The sequence below is a fragment of the Macrobrachium rosenbergii genome, chromosome 22 (assembly GCF_040412425.1).
Source record: "Macrobrachium rosenbergii isolate ZJJX-2024 chromosome 22, ASM4041242v1, whole genome shotgun sequence".
Lineage (NCBI taxonomy): Eukaryota > Metazoa > Arthropoda > Malacostraca > Decapoda > Palaemonidae > Macrobrachium > Macrobrachium rosenbergii.
This window is the reverse complement of record NC_089762.1, coordinates 1,579,368-1,603,086: the sequence shown is the minus strand read 5'-3', so window position 1 is coordinate 1,603,086 and position 23,719 is coordinate 1,579,368. Positions and strand designations below refer to the sequence as shown.

General features: G+C 39.4%; 1 protein-coding gene across 1 annotated transcript in view; it reads left to right on the top strand.

The window, feature by feature from the left end:
• Nucleotides 1-23,719, top strand: part of tctn (tectonic) — a 35,284-nt gene that overhangs the window by 4,674 nt on the left and 6,891 nt on the right. Inside the window, exons 2-7 of the mRNA XM_067124099.1 lie at nucleotides 159-258; nucleotides 4,190-4,323; nucleotides 6,233-6,392; nucleotides 8,740-8,927; nucleotides 13,799-14,411; nucleotides 15,837-16,163. Of these exons, the coding sequence (XP_066980200.1) occupies nucleotides 159-258; nucleotides 4,190-4,323; nucleotides 6,233-6,392; nucleotides 8,740-8,927; nucleotides 13,799-14,411; nucleotides 15,837-16,163 (1,522 nt within the window). The remainder of the gene's footprint in view (nucleotides 1-158; nucleotides 259-4,189; nucleotides 4,324-6,232; nucleotides 6,393-8,739; nucleotides 8,928-13,798; nucleotides 14,412-15,836; nucleotides 16,164-23,719) is intronic.

Here is a 23,719-nt window from a genome sequence, read left to right as displayed (position 1 = left end):
TTAGGGGGTGGTGTGTTGAGTCTGTGCAAAACAAAATTGTTGTTAAGTTGGGGTTACTGAACTCAGAAATGTGTTTCTTAAGATTATCACTTTATTACAACTCTGTCCTGACAGACACCCTTCAAGTGATGTGTTTCATTTTATTCAACATTTTGCAGGTGAGCATTTGTGACATAAACTGCTGCTGTGATGAGGATTGTGATGCAGAAGACAAAAAAGTATTTTCGCACTGCCAGGAGAGACCACAGCCTGTGTTGGGTATGTAATGTTTCCCATTTGCATCTTTGTTAATTAATCTGCTCGTCTAAGTAATACAGCACCTGCTCCTAAGAATGGCATGTTTGTAGACTGCAGTAACTACACACCAACCAAATTCTGTTCTCCTTGTGCTGTCCAGAGTTGCAAAAAAATTATTTTTAAGCCATTATATAAGCACTGGTATTTGAATTCTAAAGGACTGTTAGCTGATGGTCAATATACATGCAGGAGGCAATTAGGTACCTGCAGTGCTCTGTTAGATTTGACATGCCATTTGCAAGAGAGCCTTGATAAGGGTTTTGAGTGTAGAGTAATTCAAATAGATTTTGGTGCTGCTTTCGATTTAGTAAATCGCATGGCACTTGTTTATGATGCAACAATTGTGGGTGTAGTAAAGTCTCTACTTTTGAGAAATGAAGCTGCACTTAGTCTCAATCAGGACATTGACAGGATTAGTGAATGATGTAGTTGGTGTGGTATGAGGCTGAACTCCGGTAAAACAAAAACACTCTTCATTAGCAGATCCTGTAGAGATTTTCCACCCCGTTCTCCCCCTCAGGTGGATGGGACTCTGCTGAATGAGTCTGAAACTTTAGCTATTCTAGGTGTAATTTTTGACTCACATCATACTTTTGAGAAACATCAAATGAAAGTGTCAGCAAATGCCGCACAAAAGTTAGGTATAATACGTAAGGCCTCATATATCTGTAACTGAAAAAATCAGTGCAACCTGTTTTAGGTCATTTGTTCTTCCTTTACTAGAATAATGTTCTCTGGTGTGGATGTCTGCTTCTACCAGAGATTCATCTCTTTTAGATAGAGTGGTTGTGGTTCTGTTTCCCAGTATTAGCAGTTATTACTGGACCATTGACGGATGGTCTCTTGTTTGTCAATTTTTTATAAGTTATATCTTAACAGATTTTTCACATTCGCAGTTGATCCCTGATCCCCTTTCTTGCTGAACAGCAGCATCAATATATAATAAATATGCATCGCTGTCAAACTTCTCAGTTCCAGAGGTCCTTTATTCCTCACACCATTGGACTGTGGAACAGTTTCCCTGAGGATTTCATGCAATTGGAACTTGAAAAGTTAAAGCAAAGATGCAACGTAGCAATACCCTAATGCAATTCTTCTTGTATTTTAATTATTTACTTACATTGTAACTCTTTATGTATTAATTTTTAAAATTTATTTTTCCTTTTTTAATAAGTAATGTCGTCTTTCTGTATTTCCATTTGCCCTCTGTTAATTCATTCTGATGAACACCATATTCTTTGAAAGCTTGCATTTCAAGTCAGTGGCCCTGTGGGTTTGTTCCATATGAATAGGGTTCATCTTCTGATTAACAATAATAATAATGCTGTAATAATTTAAATCCAAAATGTCACATCACAGTGTTGTTTTGTTTCCATTGATATAATGTTTATGTAGCATGATTTATGTAATTTTTTTACTTGTTTGTCAGTATACTCCAGAAGGGGTACTCCTTGCAGCATCTTTTTAATATGTCAAAGAGATGGGAAACTGCCTATGCTTTATAAGGATTAGCATATATTTTTAATGTGGCAACTGTGGGCAGTCTGCAGTGGTAACCTGTTCCCCAAGATTGTACAACAGCCTTCAGGACCTGAGAAGTCATTTTCTCTGGAAGTTCTGTGGTGGAGGTCATTATTTTCACTCCTGAGATTTTGGAAAGAATGTCGTAGAAGTACACAAAACAAGAGGTCTTTAGGTTGGTCAAGGAACCTGGTTTTCTCAGAAAGTTGTAATTGTCAGTGTTATCTCATTTTAATCAGCAATGCATATGGTTTTAAAATTGTGTGAAATGTGATTGTGATTACAGCGTATACTCTGTATGGATTGTTCTGTGAAACATTTGGTTCAAAATTATCTTCATCTCTAGTTAAAAGTACAGCCAAAACATATTTCATGCGGTGTTGGTTATACAGTGACCCCTCGTTTATCGCGGGAGATAGGTTCCAAGACCAGCCGTGATAATTGAAATTCCGCGAAGTACGAACAGCATATTTACTTATTTAATGAAGTAGCGACCTTGTATTTATTTCATTATGTACTATATACATATATATTTAAAGGCTTTAGAAACCCTCCCCACACTCTTATAAACCTTTACCACACTATTAGCCTTTCCCACACTGCTATAAACACTTCCTATGCACTTAAACACTGTATTACTATTTTGATCTGTTATCACCGTAATATGCATAAAAAAAAAAGATCGTCCCATATTTGTAATGTTTACTTTCTGAGAATCAGCTGACTGAAGCTGCTCACTACTACCGAAAGAATTAGGAAAATAATTTTTTATTTGCTTAAAGAAAGAAATTTATCAATTAAATTATTTTTAATTTTGTACATAAAAGTTTATGATACAGTAATTCATATTTCATTGAATACTACATATATACTGTACATATGATCAGCACAGTAGCCTGGGACGAGACTAAGTCTTGACTTGACAAGCTGGGGATGAGAGAGTATACAGTATCCTTGAGTTGCTTACGTATGAAATTTGGATTTTAATTATTTTTACAGTGATTAAAGATGAAACATCAACAGTGATAAGATATTCTCTTGTGTAGCAATCATGTGCCTTGTCCGAGTGCCCGTGGGTATATACGAAGCTTCCAGTCCTTGTGTGTCGGTCTCGCAAGCCGTTCTTCTCGCGTAACATGATAAAACATCGCTATTTTCCGCAATATGGCTGCTGATATGGCAGTACTTTTTAATTTTAATTTTTCGATGAATATTTCTGAAAAATCCGCTTTGCAATGAAGCCGGCAAAGTTGAAGCGCGATGTGGAGAGGGATCACTGTAGTCACTGTGATGCCAGTTTACCTAAATTTGCAGTCAATCTTTTTGCCCATATATAGTACATTACCCTTCATATTTTCCTTTTCCTTGGTTCTGGGCTGTCAGCTTCTTTAACTTTTTTTTTCACTAGTTTTCAGCTCCGCTTTAAATAGAAGTCCCTGTGGTAAGCGGCACAATCCTAGAAATATACTTTAGAAGGAGAGTTGAATTACCATGCAGTAATAATTTAAAGTCAGCAAAGCTAATGTCTAGCATAATAATAATAATAATAACAATATAATAATAATAATGGTCACAATAGACATATGGACAGGCACAAAAAAGCTAATTATGCCAAGCAGTCAAGTGAGGGAGATAAGTAGGAATTCAGTTAAACTGGCTGGATCAGTCCCCTTACAAGTTAACAGTTCAGGCCTGACCATGCATCCAGGATAAAAAATATGCGTATGTTTTCTCAAGGATATTGAAAATGAGGTAGCAGATTGAACTTGAAGCATCTGTAGAAACCAAGGAGAGATGCTTTCAAATGAACAAGACTCATCTGTCTCTACATAGAGGTTCAGGGACTTTGTAGGCCCTTTGAGGCTAAATTGAAATATGGTAGACAATTACATTTTGTATATTATTATCCATGAACAAATGCCAGTGGGACAGACATCCATAATGCCAGAATATTAATAGAAAAAGAAGGCTCAATTAGATGTTCTTAGAGAGCAGTTGAACAAAAACTGTCTTTAGGCATTGAATCCACATTCAAATAAGCTCACAAAATCATAGATAATGATGAGGATCAGGCCAATCAGGACTGAGTGCCATCAGCAGTGGCTTAAACAGAATTCTGGTTCACGTATCTAGATGCTCATGTAAGAAAAGTCACACTTGAATCTTGTGGAAGATGTAGGTGTTTACAATTAGTGAATAGAAGCTGTAGTGACTAGTGAGAGACAATAAATGTTCATAGTGAGGTCATTTAAAATGTGTGTAATTCATGAGTATGAGTTTAGGAGTAAATAGTAACTCCTTAGGTGAACAGATAAGGGATAGCTTGGATTATAAACATATAAAATGATTTTTTTCATTCTTTTCCAAACAGACTCCAGGTATTGTTTCCAAGAGCACATCATATTTAGTAACCACACAGAATACTCTGTATCCTTCACCCATCCTGGTGTTTTCTGCATTGCCACCGACAACTTGAAGCTACGAACAACGTACACCTCAGTAAAGGTATGTTTTTAACATAGCTCCCATGTACTGTGTGTGCTAATACTCTATGTTAAAGTAACCTCATAATTTACCCAAATTTATTAGAGATCTTTACTTATCAGTGACATTATTTTGAAAACAATTTTTATAAAAGTTTTATGAATTGAATGATGAGTAAATTTCAAATTGGCTAAGGTTATAAATTTTATGGAATTGATGTACTATTGGCTCATATATCTTGAATGTTGAAGGATAGGCTATCCTGTATATGGTCTAATTTACTGATCAGAAGGATAGACTGTCAGACCATCTGAAAAGTTAAACATATTTTGGTTTTTAAAGCTAGATATTTGTTGCATAAAATGAGGCTGATTGTAGATTACCACATACGCGTATGTATACTTGCATATAATCTGATCTCTTATATCTGACTACCCTTCAAAAGATGATTTCATCCTGTATCTCATATTGTGGGATTTCCATTTTCAGTAAATGAGACTAGGTGAGACTAAACATGAACCATATAAAAAGTTGCCTTTTACAAATATTCACATGGCAGACACTAGGCAGAGTCAGTTATGTGACATCACAGAAAATTGGTAGACACTAGTCAGAGTCAGTCATGTGACATCATAGAAAATTGGCAGACACTTGTCAGAGTCAGTTATATGACATCACAGAAAATTGGTAGACACTAGCCAGAGTCAGTTACGTGACATCACAGAAAATTGGCAGACACTAGGCAGAGTCAGTCATGTGACACCATAGAAAATTGGCAGACACTAGGCAGAGCCAGTTATATGACATCATAGAAAATTGGCAGACACTAGGCAGAGTCAGTTACATGACATTGTAGATGTGCCGGGTAGAGGGAGATGTATACTGGGCCACAGGACTATGTTATGAAATATGGAACCAGCACTGGTACTTTGAGTTAGGTATATAAAGCAGTAGAAGCACCACATCTTTTATGTTAGGTATTCTAGTCAAATCTAGATTTGAAATCTCAAAGACTGAGATCATTTGGACTTGTGATAAAAGTGGGGTGGGGGTTAGGAGGACAAAGTAAGACGACAAAGACCAGTTGGATTGCCCAGCAAATCCCTGAATAAGGGCACAGATGGGAACCCAGACCAGATTGTAATTTAGGCAGAAAGTTTTCTAGTGTGATGATAACATGATGCATGTAACACTCTAAAAAATTAAGTAAAAATGCCAGTTCTAATGCAGTGATGAGAGTTGATGCTCTCTTGCATTTTTGATGATGATGATGTAACCTTTTCATCATTGTCTTGGATTGCAAGAACACTTTCCTCTTGCTACATTGTGGACACTTATTTTCCTCCGGCTGAAATAATGGACAACACAAGAGCAAGCACTAAGATGATTAAGGCATTTATTGGTGTCACTGGCTCAAAAATGACTTGTTTTAGATTCCAGTATACACTCATTTTACTGGTTAAATTGCAGTGGTTTTACTGATACAGCATACAGTGGGAAATGAACTGGTGTTAGTGGTTAAGGTATGCACTTGTTTTATTTGTTACAATGTATAACAGTCAAGTGTTTTACAAAGTCAGAATACGCTGATTTGACAAACTTTAGCACAGTTTTTGCAAGGTATATTTTCAGGACATTTAAAGCTAGGTAAATCCTAAGTACTTACAGTTAAGTGAATTTTGAGCACCATTATGTTTAGATTAAAAATAATTATGACTAAATAAATTTAAAGACCATCAAGGCTACTTAAATTATAAGCACCTTTATAAACAGTTTCTTTAAGGTTTGAGGTAATGTAAAATAAATGTGCATTCTTCTCGTAGATAGCTTCAGCCAGGTTTATTTATTTATTTAATATTTTGTTACCAAGTTACAGTAAGCAGGTACATAGATTCTCTACAGCAACTTTAAATTCAGATAACTTTTGCAGGGAGCAACCACTATTGATGAGTTTCAAAGCCTGAAGAAGGAAAAGAGACGTTCGTACTCGTGGGCTCCACAGAAAAAGACGTCTTCCATTTCACTCGAGCCTTACAGAGATGGCACTAACATATGGGCATTGGATAGAAATGGCACATCATTCCCCATAGGTAAGATTCTCATTCATCTACAGGGAAAGGTGAGCTGGTCCCCTGTATATGCAGTAAAAATTTCCTATACAGTAGAATATTAAATAGCACTAAATAAATTGTCATTATGAACAAAATTCTAGTGATTTGTTAGACATTTTCTTTGACTATAAGATTAGAAGTTTTTCATAATGTTTTTACCCAGCTATCCAACATGCTTAAAGAATGTAAGCAAAAAGTATCTTACTTTCTCAAAAAGAGGAGTTGATATTAAGAAAGAGTGTCAGCCAGCACTAATGTATTAAGAGGAGGGGTCCCATTTCAGTATGCACTTAATCAGCACTCAACCTAATGACTTGACACCCAGAGGAAAAAGTCCTCCCTGACAAGATTTACGATTCAGGCAATGAGGTGTTTGCTAAGTTAAGTGACAGTCGCCCCTTAGAGAGTTTTTGTCCAAGTAACTTTGAGATACTGCAAAAATATTAAAACTAGGGAAGAAATCACCATCCAACAGGCACACTAAAAATCAGCCACCTCAGTGCTGATCAGTGCCAAGGAATACCAAGATGATCTGGGCTTATTTAGGAATAAAACTGAAAAATATGTCGTGTTTATTGATAATAAACGACAAAATGACAGTTCAGGATACACATGATATTTTCAAAGGATTTCTCTTGTACAAATGGCAAGCTCAAATAGCTTGTAACTCTTTAGTGCCAAGGGTGCTTGTTATGAGGGATTTTACTGTAATGTTAATAGTAGTAAAAATAATTATATTTGAGTAAATGCCAGTAATAGTGCAGTATCGTGAAGTTTAGGTAACTAGTTGTCTATGGTGTCTGGGTGAACATTACGCTACAAGATACCTCAACTTTGCATAGAGCACTTGGTATATTATTTGCTCCATTTCTGGGGATAAAAGGGGGTTGTGGGCCATCAGATACGGCAATCAACAGATGAGCCAAACATTGTAGTTACAAGAAAGATGGGGGATGCCCTCTTTAGGATAATCGAGGAGAATTGTACACCCAGATCTTCCTATAAAATCACTATCATTATATTTTACAAGAGCAGGAAAATGGCCAACTTTCTACTGACGGTGCCTGTAAGAATTGCAGCATCATTCACCAAAACAAAACCTTAGCTTAGAGATGACCTAAATTGTACATTCAAATGGCGATAAAAATTTACACTCTCAAAGTATTTTTCCTGCCACCAACAGGAAGGTGTTATATACAATCATTATTCCCAGGAGCATATGTCAAGACCATCAGACTCTCCTCAGCACTGTTGAGGCTATGGAAAGACCCTTTGATATTCCTTTAATAATCTTGATAGATACTGGAAGCTATGCAAACAAAATCTAGCCCTCCCAAAATATTAAAGTGCTGTGAAATAGAATGCCTGTGGTGGCAGGTAATGCTAGGCATCATCAGTTATTCAGGATTAATGAGCGCTGTGTTACCTGTGCAGGGAACATTAAGGAGTGCAAGCTAATATTTCATTGATTTCACACAACTTGATCCATTCTGGCATCTAGAGGGGCACATTTGTACTGGACTACATCATCTTTTAGGTCACCAGTCATGTCACTAGTAAAGGCTTAACGTAATGGACTGGGTAGGACTAGTCTCCACTCTGCAAGTTGCTTCAAAATTTTTTGTTAGTTTAAAGTACATAGCTTTGGCACCCAAATCACATTTATTTGGAAAAGCCTTATATGAAGCAGGTCAAAGACAGAACTAAGATTAGCTTGGATCAAAATAAACACATCTGAAGTATAATTTTTTTTTTTAGAAAGCTATGTACTGTTGACATGAGTGGTTTTCTGTAGACTATCAGGGGTTTTGTATTCATCATCATAATTTTTTTTTTTTTCTTGATGGGATTAAACATGGCATGAGTTCTTTTTCTCCATTCTCCTATGTCCTGTGCTTTTTTCTGCCTGAACCCTCATCAAATCTAGGTTTTTATCTCTCCCCTTTTTCCATGACTTCCTAGGCCTACTGGACTTTCCAGTCTTGCTTCTTCCATTTCTGCTGCCTTTCTGATCAGCTGCTCCTCATCTCTTCTCATCATCCTGATGGGAAAGCTATGCAATATTATACTTAAAAGCCCCTGAGGCTAACATTAAATGAATATTTACATTGGATGTCTTAGTTGATGGAAATACATAAAAACTATTGGCTAATTGATTACTGTATCTAGATGAGTAAAGCCATTAGAATGACCATTTTTAGTGTCGAAAGATTGTGAGGCTAGGGCACAAATGGAACACTGTGGAATTGTAAATATGTTGTTTGTTTTTATCATTTTAATTTTGTGAACCAAGATTCTTGAATGTGAAATGTTTTTCTCTTGCCAGGAATACCATCGTCAGTCGTTGGGAGCGAGTGCGAAACAAACACTCCAGTACTGTTCCTTCGTGATGCTACGTCAAAATGCGTTAGGGTTTTCCAGACCTTAGCACTGGACTGTGTGGCCAACTCCTATTTAGATGCTCACAGTTACTTGGCCTTTTCGTTCATTGCAGATCCCAGTCGTCTGTTCCAGGTATGGTAGTGTCATTGGTTTGTCTCAGGTATATAGAAAGGACAGGGCTAGCTAGGTTACTGGGAAATAAAAATGTTCTTTTAGTAGATAACTCAGTTTAGTGATTACTTCATATCCAAGCTAGCACTAACGAAGAGTCGTCGACACTCAGGCCGGAGATGGCGAATTCTCTTCAGATAGTGCTGCAGCACTCTAACAGGACACAGAGCATCTCGTCTGGGTCATTACCAACAAAGTCCTCTAGGGAGGGGATCATGAAGGACTTGAACCTAGCGTCAGGGACTGATGGGTTCTGAGTCTTCGCTACGAAGTCCGGGACGAAATCGAGCGTAACTGATCCCCATCCCCTCGAGTGTTTAACATCGAAGGAAAGTCTGTGAAGTTCTCCCACACCTTCGCCAATGCCAGGGTAAGCTGGTAGACGGTCTTGATGGTCAGATCCCTGTCTGATGACTCTCTTAAAGGCTCGTAAAGACTCCTTAGAATGAGAGTCACATCCCATGCCGGGGGCCTGAGTCCCTGGGTGGGCAAGACCTCTTGAAGCTTCTCATCAGTAGAGAAATCTTGAAAGAAGAGGAGATATCTACCCCCTTCAGTTGCAAGACTAGGCCGAATGCGGCTCTGTAGCCTTTTACGGCTGAAACGGAGAGAAGCTTCTCTCAGCAAAGAAAGACGAGGAAGTCCATGGCCTGCTGAACAGTAGCTTCGATCGGAGAGATACCCTGTCTACGACACCAACCACAGAAGATGGCCCACTTTCCCTGGTATACTGCTACAGAGGACTGCCCGAGGTGTCCAGCCATCTCAGTTGCTGCACGACGTGAAAAGCCTTGCTTGCAGGGGGTGCTGGATAACCGCCAGCCGTGAAGATACAGACTGCACTGCCTGATGGTACCACTCTATGTGAGATTGACACAGCAGGTTGGGCCAGGGAGGAACCTCTATTAGTGCCTCGGAGAGAAGAGCTAGCAGGTCAAGATACCAAACAGCCTGGGGCCATTTGGGAGACACCAGAATCATCCTGAGATTAGGGGTGGTCATCACTTGGCTGATCACCCTGCGAATCAAACAAAATGGAGGAAAGGCGTAGATGTCGAGGTTGTCCCACAGCACTGTGTGATGGGATGCCGGCATGGCAGTCACCTGGGTACCCAGGTGAAAAGAGACAGTCACCGGCATCTCAGCAAAAGCAGTAATCGTAATGATGCTGGTAGTAGCAATAGCTGTGCCATGGGTCACTACTGGGGCGCCAGAGAGATGAGCCAGGAGACCCTCTAGTGATGGTACGCCAGGTGAAGCCAGGTTGAAGCGAGATCTGGAGCCTGCCCCCCGTGAGAAGCTCCTACTGCCATATCTGGAGACAAAGTTGGGTTAGGGGAGGGAGACTCCACTTGCTCTGGGGGAAAAAATTTCCCCTGGAGCAAGGAGAGGCCCCCAAGAAGAGGTCGTCCTGATTGTCCACTCCCCCACGTCGTTCCACACCTGACAAAGCGAGCGAATAAGATGAAGGGGAGTCCTCTCCCGAAGGAGAGGCAGCCAGAACGGGAAGCTTGCCAGGAGACAGAAGTGATTCCTAGTGTTAGCCACCAAGGGAGTCATCAGGGCGTATAACCCTCAGATGATGCCTTGGAAGGTTTTTTCCAGTACTGTTTCCTCCCTTCAAACCCTGCCCACTGCTCAGCTGACCAGGAGCAACACTCAATACAAGGAGAATCACAGGAACACACACGCTTGGGGAAGGCGGGCTGAAGAGGTTTATTTCCTTCATGAGCTTCCATGATAAAGAAATGAATGTACAATGCACACAACAAACAGAAAAGATCCCACTGGGAAAACAGTTCAAGGAAAGTCCAGGCAGAGAGCGAAGAAACATGTACGTACATGATAGCCAAAAGCAAATTGGAATGTTTACATCCGGTCATCAGAATTTTATTGTTTATTTTTAGCAAACCTAGTTGTACATTCTCATTTTCCTCCTAAAACTTGTAACAGACTTTAGGAATTTATTTTGGGTGGCATTGAGTCACGAGACCTAAGCAGCCTACAGAATTAGAGTAAATAAACTTACTGCAGTAATCTCTCAATTATCCGGATTGATAGAGCCAAGACCCTGTCGGGTAAGGGTGAACTCTGGATAAACGCAAGTAAAAAACTCAACAGGTGTAAAACGGTAGCTCTGTACTTTTACTCACTCTACCTTGTCAAAACTACATAACCATAAACATTCAGTATGCTTATAAACAACAACCATCACACTTTGAACTGAAGACTGTATTGAGGAGGCAGTTATCAATCTTTTCCCCCATATTTACAAAAAATATACTGTATGAACACGCTTAAAAAAAAAAAAAGTTTTCTCTCTCATAAGTGACACACAGTTCGGTTGTGTTTACACACGGCCTATCATGGTTTTATGGCTATTAATGTATTTTTATACAGCAACTTTCTTATCAGTTGTTACCGTATTGTTTTACCATACGCAAGATACAAAGCATTATTTGTGAACTATTTACCTAGGCTAGGTAATACACACAGTGTCCATTTGCATAAGTCAAGTAGGTTATTACAGCTGTATTTAAGATAAAGATAATGGTAAGGAAACTGATATTTATCTTAATGGATCTATTTATACTGTATTATTATCATTTTACATCATGATTATAATACCTGCCATATGCATTCAAGTAGGCTAGGCTAATGTTCATGTTCTCAGAATCAGCTGATTGAAGCCTCCTATGGAAATAATTAGGAGAATAATTTTTTAATTGTCAAAGAAACAAATTATTACCGGAATTATTATTTTTATTTTTCAACATAAATGTAAAACAGGTATACAAAGGTAAACTAACATACTTCATGTTGTTTATGTCATGTCTTTGGTAATGGTTGTTTAATTATAAGAGATGGTTATGAATTGTTACAAAAGCTGTAAGTTTTGTAATCTTGTTTGAAAGTCTAGTGTGGTACAATCTACTGAAAAGGCAATTTGCTTTACAAGCGTAGTATTATCTTGCACACCAAAAATAGTTCCTCACTGGGGGGTTGGTATAGTTCTCAGCTAGCACACTGCTGGCCCAGTGTTCGATTCCCCGACCGGCCAATGAAGAATTAGAGGAATTTATTTCTGGTGATAGAAATTTATTTCTTGTCATAATGTGGTTCGGATTCCACAATAAGCTGTAGGTCCCGTTGTTAGCCACGTAAAATAAATCTAATCCTTCGGGCCAGCCCTAGGAGAGCTGTTAATCAGCTCAGTGGTCTGGTTAAACTAAGGTATACTTGTACACCAAAAATGAAGTTCGCACCACATAGCCTAGTACAGTACAATCTATCAAAAATCAAATTCTCTCAGTAAATAAAGACTGGTTTTATCTTTTAACATTTATTTATTTAAACAAGAAGATGGGATTACAGAAGAAAAGAGGTCAACCTAATGTTATCTTGGCTATCAAAAATGCAACTTGCATGATACATGAGATATATGGTGAAATCATGTTTTTGGGGACAAAATTTTAAGGGTTGCATGACAAGTGAGATCGAATGATACGTGAGCATGTACAGGACATGTCATTTATTTAACTCAAAATTTGATAAATTTGCCATTTTTATTCCGTCTCTTTACCCTGAGTTATGCCAAGTATTGTATCATTTATATTACACTACAGACTGGGCTCTTTTCAGTATGCTGTTTTTAAGAATATTACTTAAGAGGTTATCATTAATTTTTTATTAGGGTCAATGATTTTTCATTTTGCCTTATCACGGGAACTCTGTGTGTGTGTGTGTGTGTGTGTGTGTGTGTGTGTATAAAACACCCTGTGTTAACATCTTGAGTACACATGGCATTTCTCAGTGATGACGTGTCCAAAGCAGAGTCGTTAACCACTAAAAAGTAGTTAATATTTTATGTTTTAATGGAATTAATGATTTTTCATTTCACATAATATCTGTGTGTACATCTACATGTGGCATTTCATCAATGTTATCACCCTTAAGCTCTTTTTTTTTTTTTTTTAGTTGACTCTAATTTGAACATTTTATTACTGTTGATATTTCATTTCAAATATAATGTTCACATTCGCAGTAAAATATTAATTTAAAATATTTATACACTTAATGCTACATTCATTATGAGTTTTGTCATAGATGTTGGTAACTTGATGAACTATTTATAACTCGTTCCCCCTCCCTCACCTGAAGGGAAGGGATATGGATGTGTGTATGTGCATCTGCATGTGCACAGCCATACATGCACACACAAGGGGATGTTGAATGTGAATGCATTTTTGTCTCTCCCTATACCATGTAGCTTTTTTTTTTATTTGTGCTTGATGTATTTCATTATTATGTACAGTACCGTATATATTAAGTAAAATGTGGAAAAAGCATAAACATTACAAAAAATAAAACAAAAAAGCTCTAACGAAGTCAGATGCTTGCTTACCCCTTTTCACCCATAACATGCTGTATTCCTGGCCCCCTCTCAGCCAGGGAAACTCCCTCCCTGCTCCACCCACCTTCCCAAAGAATCCTTTCTGTGGGTGAGTTCTTGTAAGCAGCTGTATTGCTGCTCCTCCCCATGGCACCCAGCCATCCACCCCCTCAACCTTGGAAACTTTTCCAGCCCTCCCAGACCCCCCAACCCATTCTTAGTCTCCTTATGAGTGTAAGCAGTGTTACCAGCGTTTCCTTAGGCCGCACAGCATTGCCAACCATCGGAGAGTGGTTTTTTCAAATTTTTTGAAATTATATACTGTTTATTATATATCTTTGGTCCTGGTCCGGTTGTGTTGGATGATGCAGATCCGGGTAATCGAGAGATTCCTGTACATATATAGCATATTGTCACCTTCCTTTTTATTGATTCGCAGAATGCAAGTAGAGAAGCAACGACAGAATCAGATGCTGCTTTGTCATCCACGACAACAGAGACCACAATGAATGAAAGTACAGATGCTCCAGCTACAACTGCTATATATGAATCTACCCCGATGCCAGCAAACATGACAGCGGGGGAGCATGATGAAGTAAGCAAGGAAGAGCCACAACGTATTGTCTTGTCATCCCCCGGTGAGATTGTAGAAGCCCTGAGCAACTTCAGTGACTTATATCCTGACGACGTGGTTTCAGTAAGTCCGTACATTTGCCACATAATGGCTGATGGTGATGAGGAATGTTTGGATACACCTTTAACGGTGGTTCCTCGTGTATCTTACAGAAATGGAACATGTAGTAATGCCATCATAAGCATCAAGTACACCTTCCAGCATAATGGGTCGGAAGGCATACTGTATGTCAAGGCTAAGATATACTTAGCCAACTTGACGGAAGCACAGAGGCAAGTGACCCAAGGATTTGAGGTGAAGTTTGAGTGGCTGTCCAGTGACAAGCGGGAATCACTGCTAGAGAGAAGTGGTAGACCAGGTTATGTGCAAGGGAAGCCCCTGCTCATGGGAAAGCTGATTGAAAATCGCACAGAAGAAGGTTAGTGTTTTTAAGTATAAACAGGGCATTTAAGTTCATTGTGAGGATTATTTTATTTAGTGTAATGAAGATGAGAAATGATGAGGGAGATAAAGCAAGTTGTGTATGCAGATAAGATATTATGAAAGGGAGGGAGATGGAGAGAGCATGGACATATGTTTCACATAACCCATGGGGGAATAATATGTGGTAGTGTCAGCTGGGCTCCAGTGGGCACCAGAAGAGTTAGAAGACCTGAACCCGTATGGATGAGGACTATGAGACTCGAGGCTGGATATGAATGGAGCTTTGTAAAAGATAATGCACAGGAATGACATAAGTGACAGAATTTCACAGATGCCCTTTTTGACGTATACATTGGAATCTATGATCAAGATGGCAGTGAGTTGACCACTGAGCATGACTGTTGTAAAGTACTAGATGTAGGTATGACAGAATTAATCTTCTCTCACTAACACCAACACTCCCATTTGCAGAAGCTTCCAAAAACAAAGGCAGTATTGGAGGTTCAAGGTGCTAGCTGGTATTTTTTAGATTCCAGTCCTTATTTTATAGGTTTCTAATATTTTTCTATTTTTTTTTCTTTTGTGCAGCAGCAATCATGTCTGGAAGTAGAAGGAATTATAAATGAGGTGTTTAGGAAATTATTCAGTCCTCAAGAAATAGTTGTACTAGATCACCAGGTCTCAGTCGTAGTTTCCATTGAAACTGACCCAAAAGGATTTACTTGTAAATGAAAATTCAGCCATAAAGTGAAAGCAGCTGGACAGCCCAACAGAAAGAGACATTGGTATTGTTATTAATGTGGTGCAGTAGGGTTACCTGGCGTTCTTCCAAAGGACCTGAAAATAATTACAGAAGTTGCAGCTAAAACTGTAATCACTAGAAAATAATGACAGAAGCTACTGCTAAAACTGTAATCACTAAGAATCCCAATTTATATTTATGTGACATTTTATTTTGTTTTCAGCATTTACTGACAAGTGAAATCTTCCTCATCTGACGCTATATTCAAGAGTTGCTTAAAGAATTTATCCCTCAAGAGCTTTGTTAGCCTAGATGACAGTGAGAGAGAAATATAGGTGTCACCGTTTTGTAAATGTAAAGTAGTTCAATATATGTTGTAGTAGGCTTTAGGCTGTAAAAGTTTATAGATGATAATAACTATGCTTGAACATTTTCAAGATATCCCACAGCTAATAGTTGTGCCACATAAACTGTGCTGTTAACATTCAATTTTAGAGGTTTATCTACAAGTGTATCACACTGGAAATGGTAGCCAGGCAAAAGTTAATAATGTATCAGATAAGTATGGAGGTCTGAAAAGTTGAGGTATTACTGTACAGTACAGTATTGCAGTTCTGTATGTTTGCAGTTTTTACAAGTCTGGTCCTCTGTAATAAAATGTTAACTCCACTTGAACAGATGTGTTGAAGGAAGCTATCCAGCTTAGCACAGATCCTAATCACTGGCTCAAGATCCTGGCACCAGGAAAAGAGGGAAGATGCGATTCATCCTCTCAGGTGACGTTTGGTATCGACGTAGGAGGCAGCTGTTTACTTGAAGTTTCACAAGGGGACTTTGATCGAGACTGCAGTGTTCTGCAAGAGAAAATTCTCACAAAGCTTTTGGGACCTGTTCCTCTAAATGATGCATTGTTGAGGGTTGCCTCTTTCGGCGACTCCAGCATCAACAACCCAGCAGACTGGGTTCCTATTTTGATGACTGAGGAAGTTCAGTGTGGAACCTTGAGTGAGTTTTTGTGTTTTCAACTTTATAGTTCAGATTTGCTATAGGTAGTAGATCACTTTCTTATTTTTTTCTTGATGCTGAGGTCTAGTAAATATATCATACTTATGTGTTCGTCATTAACTAATTAGCATATTACTAATTCAGCCATTAATTAACAATTTATCTAAAAATCAAGATCTTTTATTACAAAACAGTTCAGGCTATCACTGACATAATTGACTTACATTGCCTTGGAGGGATCTTAAATTAAAAATGTGCATAAGTTGGGTGACTGCATAGTCTGTGTTGTAATGTATATACATTGCCCCCCATTTTTACACATTTCATTTTGTTGCGGATTTTTGTGGAACACATCATTCACTTGTCCACAGGGGAAATTTGTGGATTTTTCTTTGGGCCGTATCTCTAAAATTATCACTAATTCACCTTTTTTTTGTAGAGTAACACTGTGTATTCACTAATTACTGTATTTTTTCATTAAAATATATGTATACTGTATGGAGAGAGAGAGAGAGAGAGAATAATGGCACAAGAATTTTTTAATAAATTTATGGGAGATAGTGAGGACTAACCATGTTTGTTTAGTTAGTTAGTTATAAATGATTTGTTTAACCAGACCTCTGAACCATGTTTGTTTGATAAATAAATGTTTTACCTAACAATAATAATAATAATAATAATAGTGATGATAATAATATACTGTAATTTAAAAAATTATGCATTTCTATAGTAAGTTGTTTAATTTTAAACATAAAAAAAATTATTTACTATAGTAAGTTGTTATTAATCTTTGAAATGATATTATTAATATCAATTCAGAGTCATCTTAAATATTTTTGCCCTTAAAAATATATACAGTGCATTCTTGTAGAGAGAGAGAGAGAGAGAGAGAGAGAGAGAGAGAGAGAGAGAGAGAGATTTTTCAGTGTGATTCATAGCTATTTTTTTTTAACCACATGGGCAATATAATAATAATAATATACTATAATTTAAAAATTTATGCATTTCTATAGTAAATTATCTTTAATTTTAAATAAGCAAATACACATTCCCCGGCTTTTCCAACTCTCTCAATTGAGGGGTAGGTTGGACATGTCATATATGTCAAATATCTGCCCGCGAGGGTCGCTTCAGATATTTGACATATATAACAGGTCCAACCTCCCCCCTCAATTGAGAGAGTTGAAAAAGATTGGGAATGTGTATTTGTTAGTTTAAAATTAAACATAATCTACTATAGAAATGCATAAATTTTTAAATTATAGTATATTATTATTATTATAATAATTATTTTTTTAAGGGTAAAAATGTTTAAGATGACTTTGAGATGATAATAATATCATTTCAAAGATTAATAACAACTTACTGTAGTAAATCATTTTTTTATATTTAACATTAAACAATTTACTATAGAAATGCATAATTCTTTTAATTGCAGTATATTATTATTATTATTATGTTGCCCATTTGGTGGGTAAATAAAATAGCTATGAATGATACTGAAAAATCTCTCTCTCTCTCTCTCTCTCTCTCATATACTGTATAGTATTTCTCTCTCCCTCTCTCATACGTACAGTATATATTTGTAAGGGGGAAATGTTTAAGATGACTTTGAAATGATATTAATAATATCATTTCAAAGATTAATAACAACTTGTTGTAGTAAATAATTTTTTTTATCATAAATGTATTTGTACGTAAACACAAAAATACTAACATGACGTACAGTAAATATAATTTCAAAATGATTTTACAACACAAGAAAATGTTCTTAATATAAATGCCCAGTGCATTACATACAATATGAGCAGAACGATGCCCAAAGTTACGTAGGCCAAAGAAAACGTGTCTGAATGATAGGGGGATATGTAAGAGTAACAGTTGTAGGCTTGAACTTAATTTTGCAACATGACTGAAATGATATTAGGGTGGCCTGGGATGATAATCTGAGGTATATTTTTGTCTGAACTGTCAAGTTTGGTGATGAACTGTTAAAATAGGCAGTTATAAGCATTTTAGGGGTGTATAAAGCCTACTTAAGAGTAATAGTAGTATGAGAGTACTGTAATGTAAGGTTACCTTGTGTGCTTTGGGATGATGATTTGGGGTGCAGTTTTGTTAGAAAGGATATTAAATTGTTTTAGTATGATAATTTGTATATTTTTGTTTGAACTATCAAAGTAAGCAGTGAAATTTTAAAACAGGTAGTTATAAGCATTTTAGTTTAAGGAGTACAAGGTATTTGGCAGTTGTAGTTCAGTTATAAGCATTTTTAGAGGGGATTTTTACATTTCCATGGTAGGTTCTGGAACTTATTTCCACGTAAAAATGGGGGAGCACTGTACTTACATATGTTTCTTCCTACACAGATACAAACCTGAAGCTCTTTACATGAGGATAAGCTTGCGAATATGAGCTGGAACAGCTGTTATAAACTTACAAACAAGGTTGTTAACAGTTGATGGGTAGGGGGGAGTCCCACCCATCTGTCGGTTTACATTCCACTTTGCTTTCGGCTGCCATTAGATGTAGATGTCTTTTCAGCTCTCTGCACCTGCCTTTGCCATTCCTTCATGCTCTGTGGTTTTGAGTATTTTGATTTCATTTCTTTTTTTTCCTATGTAATAGATTTTGTTGTATTTGATTCAAAATGGATCAACCCCATAAATCAAATACTATCCTTTTCCTCTACACTGAGGAAACCTCATGCTATCAGGCACTGTCCTGGGATTGGCAGAGCTTGTAAGCAATTCCTGTTCTAGTACCAAAGTTGACCCACGTACACTGTGTATTTATTGCAGAAAACATTTCTTCAATCAAGAGGATCCATGTTTTGAGTGCCAGGGTTGCCATCAGAGCAGTGGGTAAAGTTGCAGCGAATGAAAAGGCTGGGAAGACCTCTCTTGTGTCATTGGAGGGGGAATATTCCATTCCTGCCAACTGCCAAACTTCCACTGTTTCAACCCCCAAGGGAGCTCTCTCCCCTTTGTTGTCTCACAACAATTGTTCAATGGGGAGTCAGCGAGAGGGAGAGGATGTTTATTCTAGTAGCTTGTTTGAGGCTTCATTTCACTTGGAGGGAGAGTCTTTCAGTGGCAGACACTCTCTCTCGGGGTAGAAGGAAAACCTTGCTACTAACCCAACTGTTCTTGCAGAACTAGAGGATGCTGAGAAACTTAGGGAGTCATGGACATCCCTAGAGATCTCAGGGAGCCTAGTGTGAAGTCCTTATTGGAACACCTGTTTTCTTGATGACTCCCTTGACTATGACCTCTTTGACCACCACAACTTTGATGGTCACCATATTTACTGGCTCCTACACTGCTACTATGTATGCTGTAACTCATCACTTATCTTCTGTGATGCATCTTGAGGAGTTAGGAGTGGTCCCCCTATGTCCCTTCACAACTGCTTTGAACTGGCAAGCCTGCAGAGGAAGTAACTCAGGATAATTGAGAATTGGAAGGGCCTGAGGATCCTTTGCCCCAGGACTCTGATACTCCTGAGTTACAGAAGCAGTTTCGACATGTCATTGGGCTGATCAAGCAACACAATGACCTAGAGGAAGGGATTGCGGCTGCTTCCGCAGATCACTTCTCAACCATTGAGGCTGAATGGGGTCCACAAAAACTTTCAACCCTTGATTGGTTTGCTATGGTCCAAGTTTGCTGGTGGGGTCCTAGACCAGGTGAATTCTCTTGTCTCGGGGCAAGACATTTCACTTCAGTCTAGCCAGTCCAGTAAGCTACTTCCTCTGCCTCTAACTCATCAAGAGGAAATATAATGTCCCAGATTCAAGTGCGGTAACAACCTTACAGGTAGACCCGGACCTGATGCACTTGTTGCCCAGTGTCTTACTAAAGTGCTTCCACTCTCAGTCTTTCTCACTTGGCTGGACATATGTCCTCCTCATGAGGGGGGCATACCCCTGACTAGGATGGCTCCTTCAGATGGCAAACATGTGGTCCAACCTGGTCCTGAAGAGAAGGATTGTATTTTATTCCAACATTCTAGGAACCTTGGACTGGAGTTTGTACTTGTACTCAGAAACAGACCGATTCTGGGGTCTACCTCTCTTTCCTTGGAGTGAGCTTTCAGCTGCTCCGCAAGTGTTCATGCTAGTCTCGGCTTGGGCCCATTCGCATGGGATATGTCTTTTGAGCTATTGACAATTAGCTGGTCCTGATGAGCCCCCTCTTGCAGTTGCTACAGGACAGGGACCATTTTTCCTTAAGCCTCTCACATCAACAAGTTCAGAGATGTTGTGCAGAAGTTCCTGTATTGTCAGGAACAACCTACTTGGCATTGGCAAGTTGTCCTAGGTCACTTGCCATCTTTGGAGAAGCTGATCCCTCATGGGTGCCTTCACCTGTGTTCCCTTAGTGGAGGCTTAAAGGGTTCTGGTCCCCCACGACAGACCTTTCCTTCTTTACGGTTCCCCTCTCTCAGGTAGTGAGAAGGGACCTTGCTTGGTGTTTGGACAACAGGAACGTCACAATAGGGGCGCAACTTGGCACTCCCCCTTCAGAGATACTTCTGTTCTCAGACGCATCTCACGAAGGGGTAGGCACGCACCTGGAGTAGTTGGTGTCAGGTGTGTGGAACTAGGATGAACCAGCACCTTTGCATCAATGTCCTGGCGTTGAAAGTAGCGTTCCTTCCATCGCAAGAGTTCCAGGACCGATTGGTGGGACACTCCATGGTACTGATGAGCGATAACACCATGGTAGTGGCATATGTTAACAAGCAGGGAGGGCTAGTCTCTCTTCTGCCGCACCAATTGACAGTGCACTCGATGGAGCCGTCAGCCAGGTTCTTGGAACACAATGGCAGAAAAGCTCAGCTGTCAGACACAGGTAAAAGGAATTGAATGGCCCCTAGACCTGTATAGTGTTAAGTTAAGTATACCTTAGTTTTACCAGACCACTGAGCTGATTAACAGCTCTCCTAGGGCTGGCCCGAAGGATTAGACTTATTTTACATGGCTAAGAACCAATTGGTTACTTAGCAACGGGACCTACAGCTTATTGTGGAATCCGAACCACATTATAGCGAGAAATGAATTTCTATCACAGAAATAAATTCCTCTAACTCTTCATCAGCCGGCCATGGGAATTGAACTCCGGCCCATCGAGTGACAGTCTGAAGCTCAACCGAGTCGGCCAACAAAGGGCTACAACCTGTATAGTGGAAAAGCTGCATGAGGTATGGGGGTTGGGGGACTCCAAGCATAAACCTGTTTGCCACCAGACACAACAGGAAGTTGTTAGTATTCTGCTTGATAGTTCCCAACCCATGGGCAGCCATGAAAGACATTCCAGCAACCTCAACGAGTACGCTTTTCCACCGTTTTGCATGATTTGGAAAGTCATCAACAGAGTGCCACTGACCCCGAATCTTGCCACGTGGTATTTGGACTTGCTAGCTCTACTTTACAAGACCCTGAGAGAGCTGCCTCTAATATGCCAGCCAGATGTAGAGAGATATTCCCAGGCCATGAAGTCACTGGCACTTCAGGCTTAGAGATCAGTCTCCTTCGAACAAGAGGTTTTTCACGCTAAACTGTGAGGGGATGTCTGGATACCAATGCAAATCCTCAGTGGCTGTCTACCAGAGGAAATGGGCTGTCCTCTGTGGTTGATGTTGTAGGCAGGGTATCTTCCCCATCAGAGCAACTCTTCAGCAGTTAGCGGACTTCCTTGTCTTCTTTTGCCGAGAGCTCTTCTCCATCCCAGTCATTAAAGGCTACAGCTCTGCCATCGGCCAAGTATTGAGACTTAAAGGGGTAGATCTCTCGTCCTCATGGGAGATCGCCATGCTCCTGAAGAGCTTTGATCAATCTTGTCCCCCCGGGGAAGTCAGACCCCCCTGAGTGGGATGTGACTCTTATTCTGAGGACCTTTACTCGTCACCCTTGCAAGCCTCTTAGAGAGTAGTCAAACAGGAATTTGACCCTTAAGACTGTTTTCCTCCCTGTCCTGGCATCAGTGAAGAGTGTAGGAAGCTTCAGGGCCTCTCCTTTGATGTTAAACACTTGAGAGGATGGGGATTAGTTTTGCTTGAATTTGCCATGAACTTCTTAGCGAAGACTCAGAATCTGTTGGTCTCTGATGTCAGGTTCGAGTCCTTCTTGATCCCAACCCTTTGTTGGTAATGATCTGGATGAGATGCTACTGTGTCCTGTTAGGTTGTTGTGATACAACCTAAAGAGGATTCGACACCTCTGGATTGAGTGTCAACGACCCTTAGTAGTACTGGCAGGACCAAGAAAGAGGTGTCCAAGAACAAAGTTTCCTTCTGGCTCCATGAGACAATCAATTGGGTTTATGACTTGTCCAGTTGTCCTGAGAGGAAGGTGAGTGGAAGATCTGGGCGAGAGCTCACAAAGTCAGGGGCATCGCCCCTACGATGGTATTTAAGAAGAACCTGTCGGTTCAGCAGGTGTTGTGTGCAGGGTCTGGTCAAAGAATATCTGGCTAAGGAATATCTCTTATATATGCCAGAGGTGCAGGGTCATTTTCTCTGCTCCTTTCTCAGACCAGGAAGGGACATCCCAGGTTGAGTGAACCTATCGTTCCCTTAAGAGAGCATCCAGATTTCTTCCCACCAATGGGTAAGTCTCCTAATGTAAAGAAATGACAAATTCTTAAAATCAATTTGTATTATTCATAACTAACAAACCTGCAGTCTTAACATAAGGGAAAAATTCTCTAACGTCTGCTGAAGTCCGGTTAAAAAAGGTTACAAGGAATTTGGTAGCATCGGGAGTAGCCAAGATGGCAGTAAGGAGGAGGGTTAGTTGACCTTCCTTAACCCAACTCAGGATCCATCACGTCAGTTTCCTCTAGCCCAGGTAAAATATGAGGGGTGGCTTGAGGTGGGCAACGTACAGGCAGTCCTTGGTTATCGGCGGGGGTTCTGTTCCGACAGTGTGATGATAAGTGAAAATCGGCGATTTTTGGTGCTTTTTCAGCGATTTTTGGTTATCAGTGCCTCTGTTAGGTATGTATCGGCGTCAATATGTGGTTATCGGTGCCGATAAGCGGAAATCAGTGCATATCGGCCCCGAAAATCACTGATTTTCATCGCTAGACTTATGAAAAATACAAATTGATTTTAAAAATTTGTCACTTGTTCATATACAGACCAAACCTTTGGTCTTAATTTAAGAAAGACTTACTCTTGGAGGGAGGATAGAGAAACCTCAGAACCGACTGGAGGTTCAGCTCACCTAGGCTGACTTCTGACCAAAGTAGGACATAGGAAGAAGTTATATGCCTCTGAACTGTAAAGTAAAAGGTTACTTGTCAGCCAATTATATGGGTTAAAAGACAGTGTGAACTGCTGCTACATTAACTATCGGACACAAAAAAGCTACATTAGCCACTAACCTTGTTTGTTGTCATTTCCTCTCTCCCGTTGTAAGAGAGATGAAGGGACTTGCTTCCATAATAGTTTGTATTGTGCTGGAAATATCAAATAAAAACCAAAGGAAAGGGCTCACTCACCTGTATCTGACCAGTTCAGCGCATTATGGGTAATTCCTCTCCACTGCC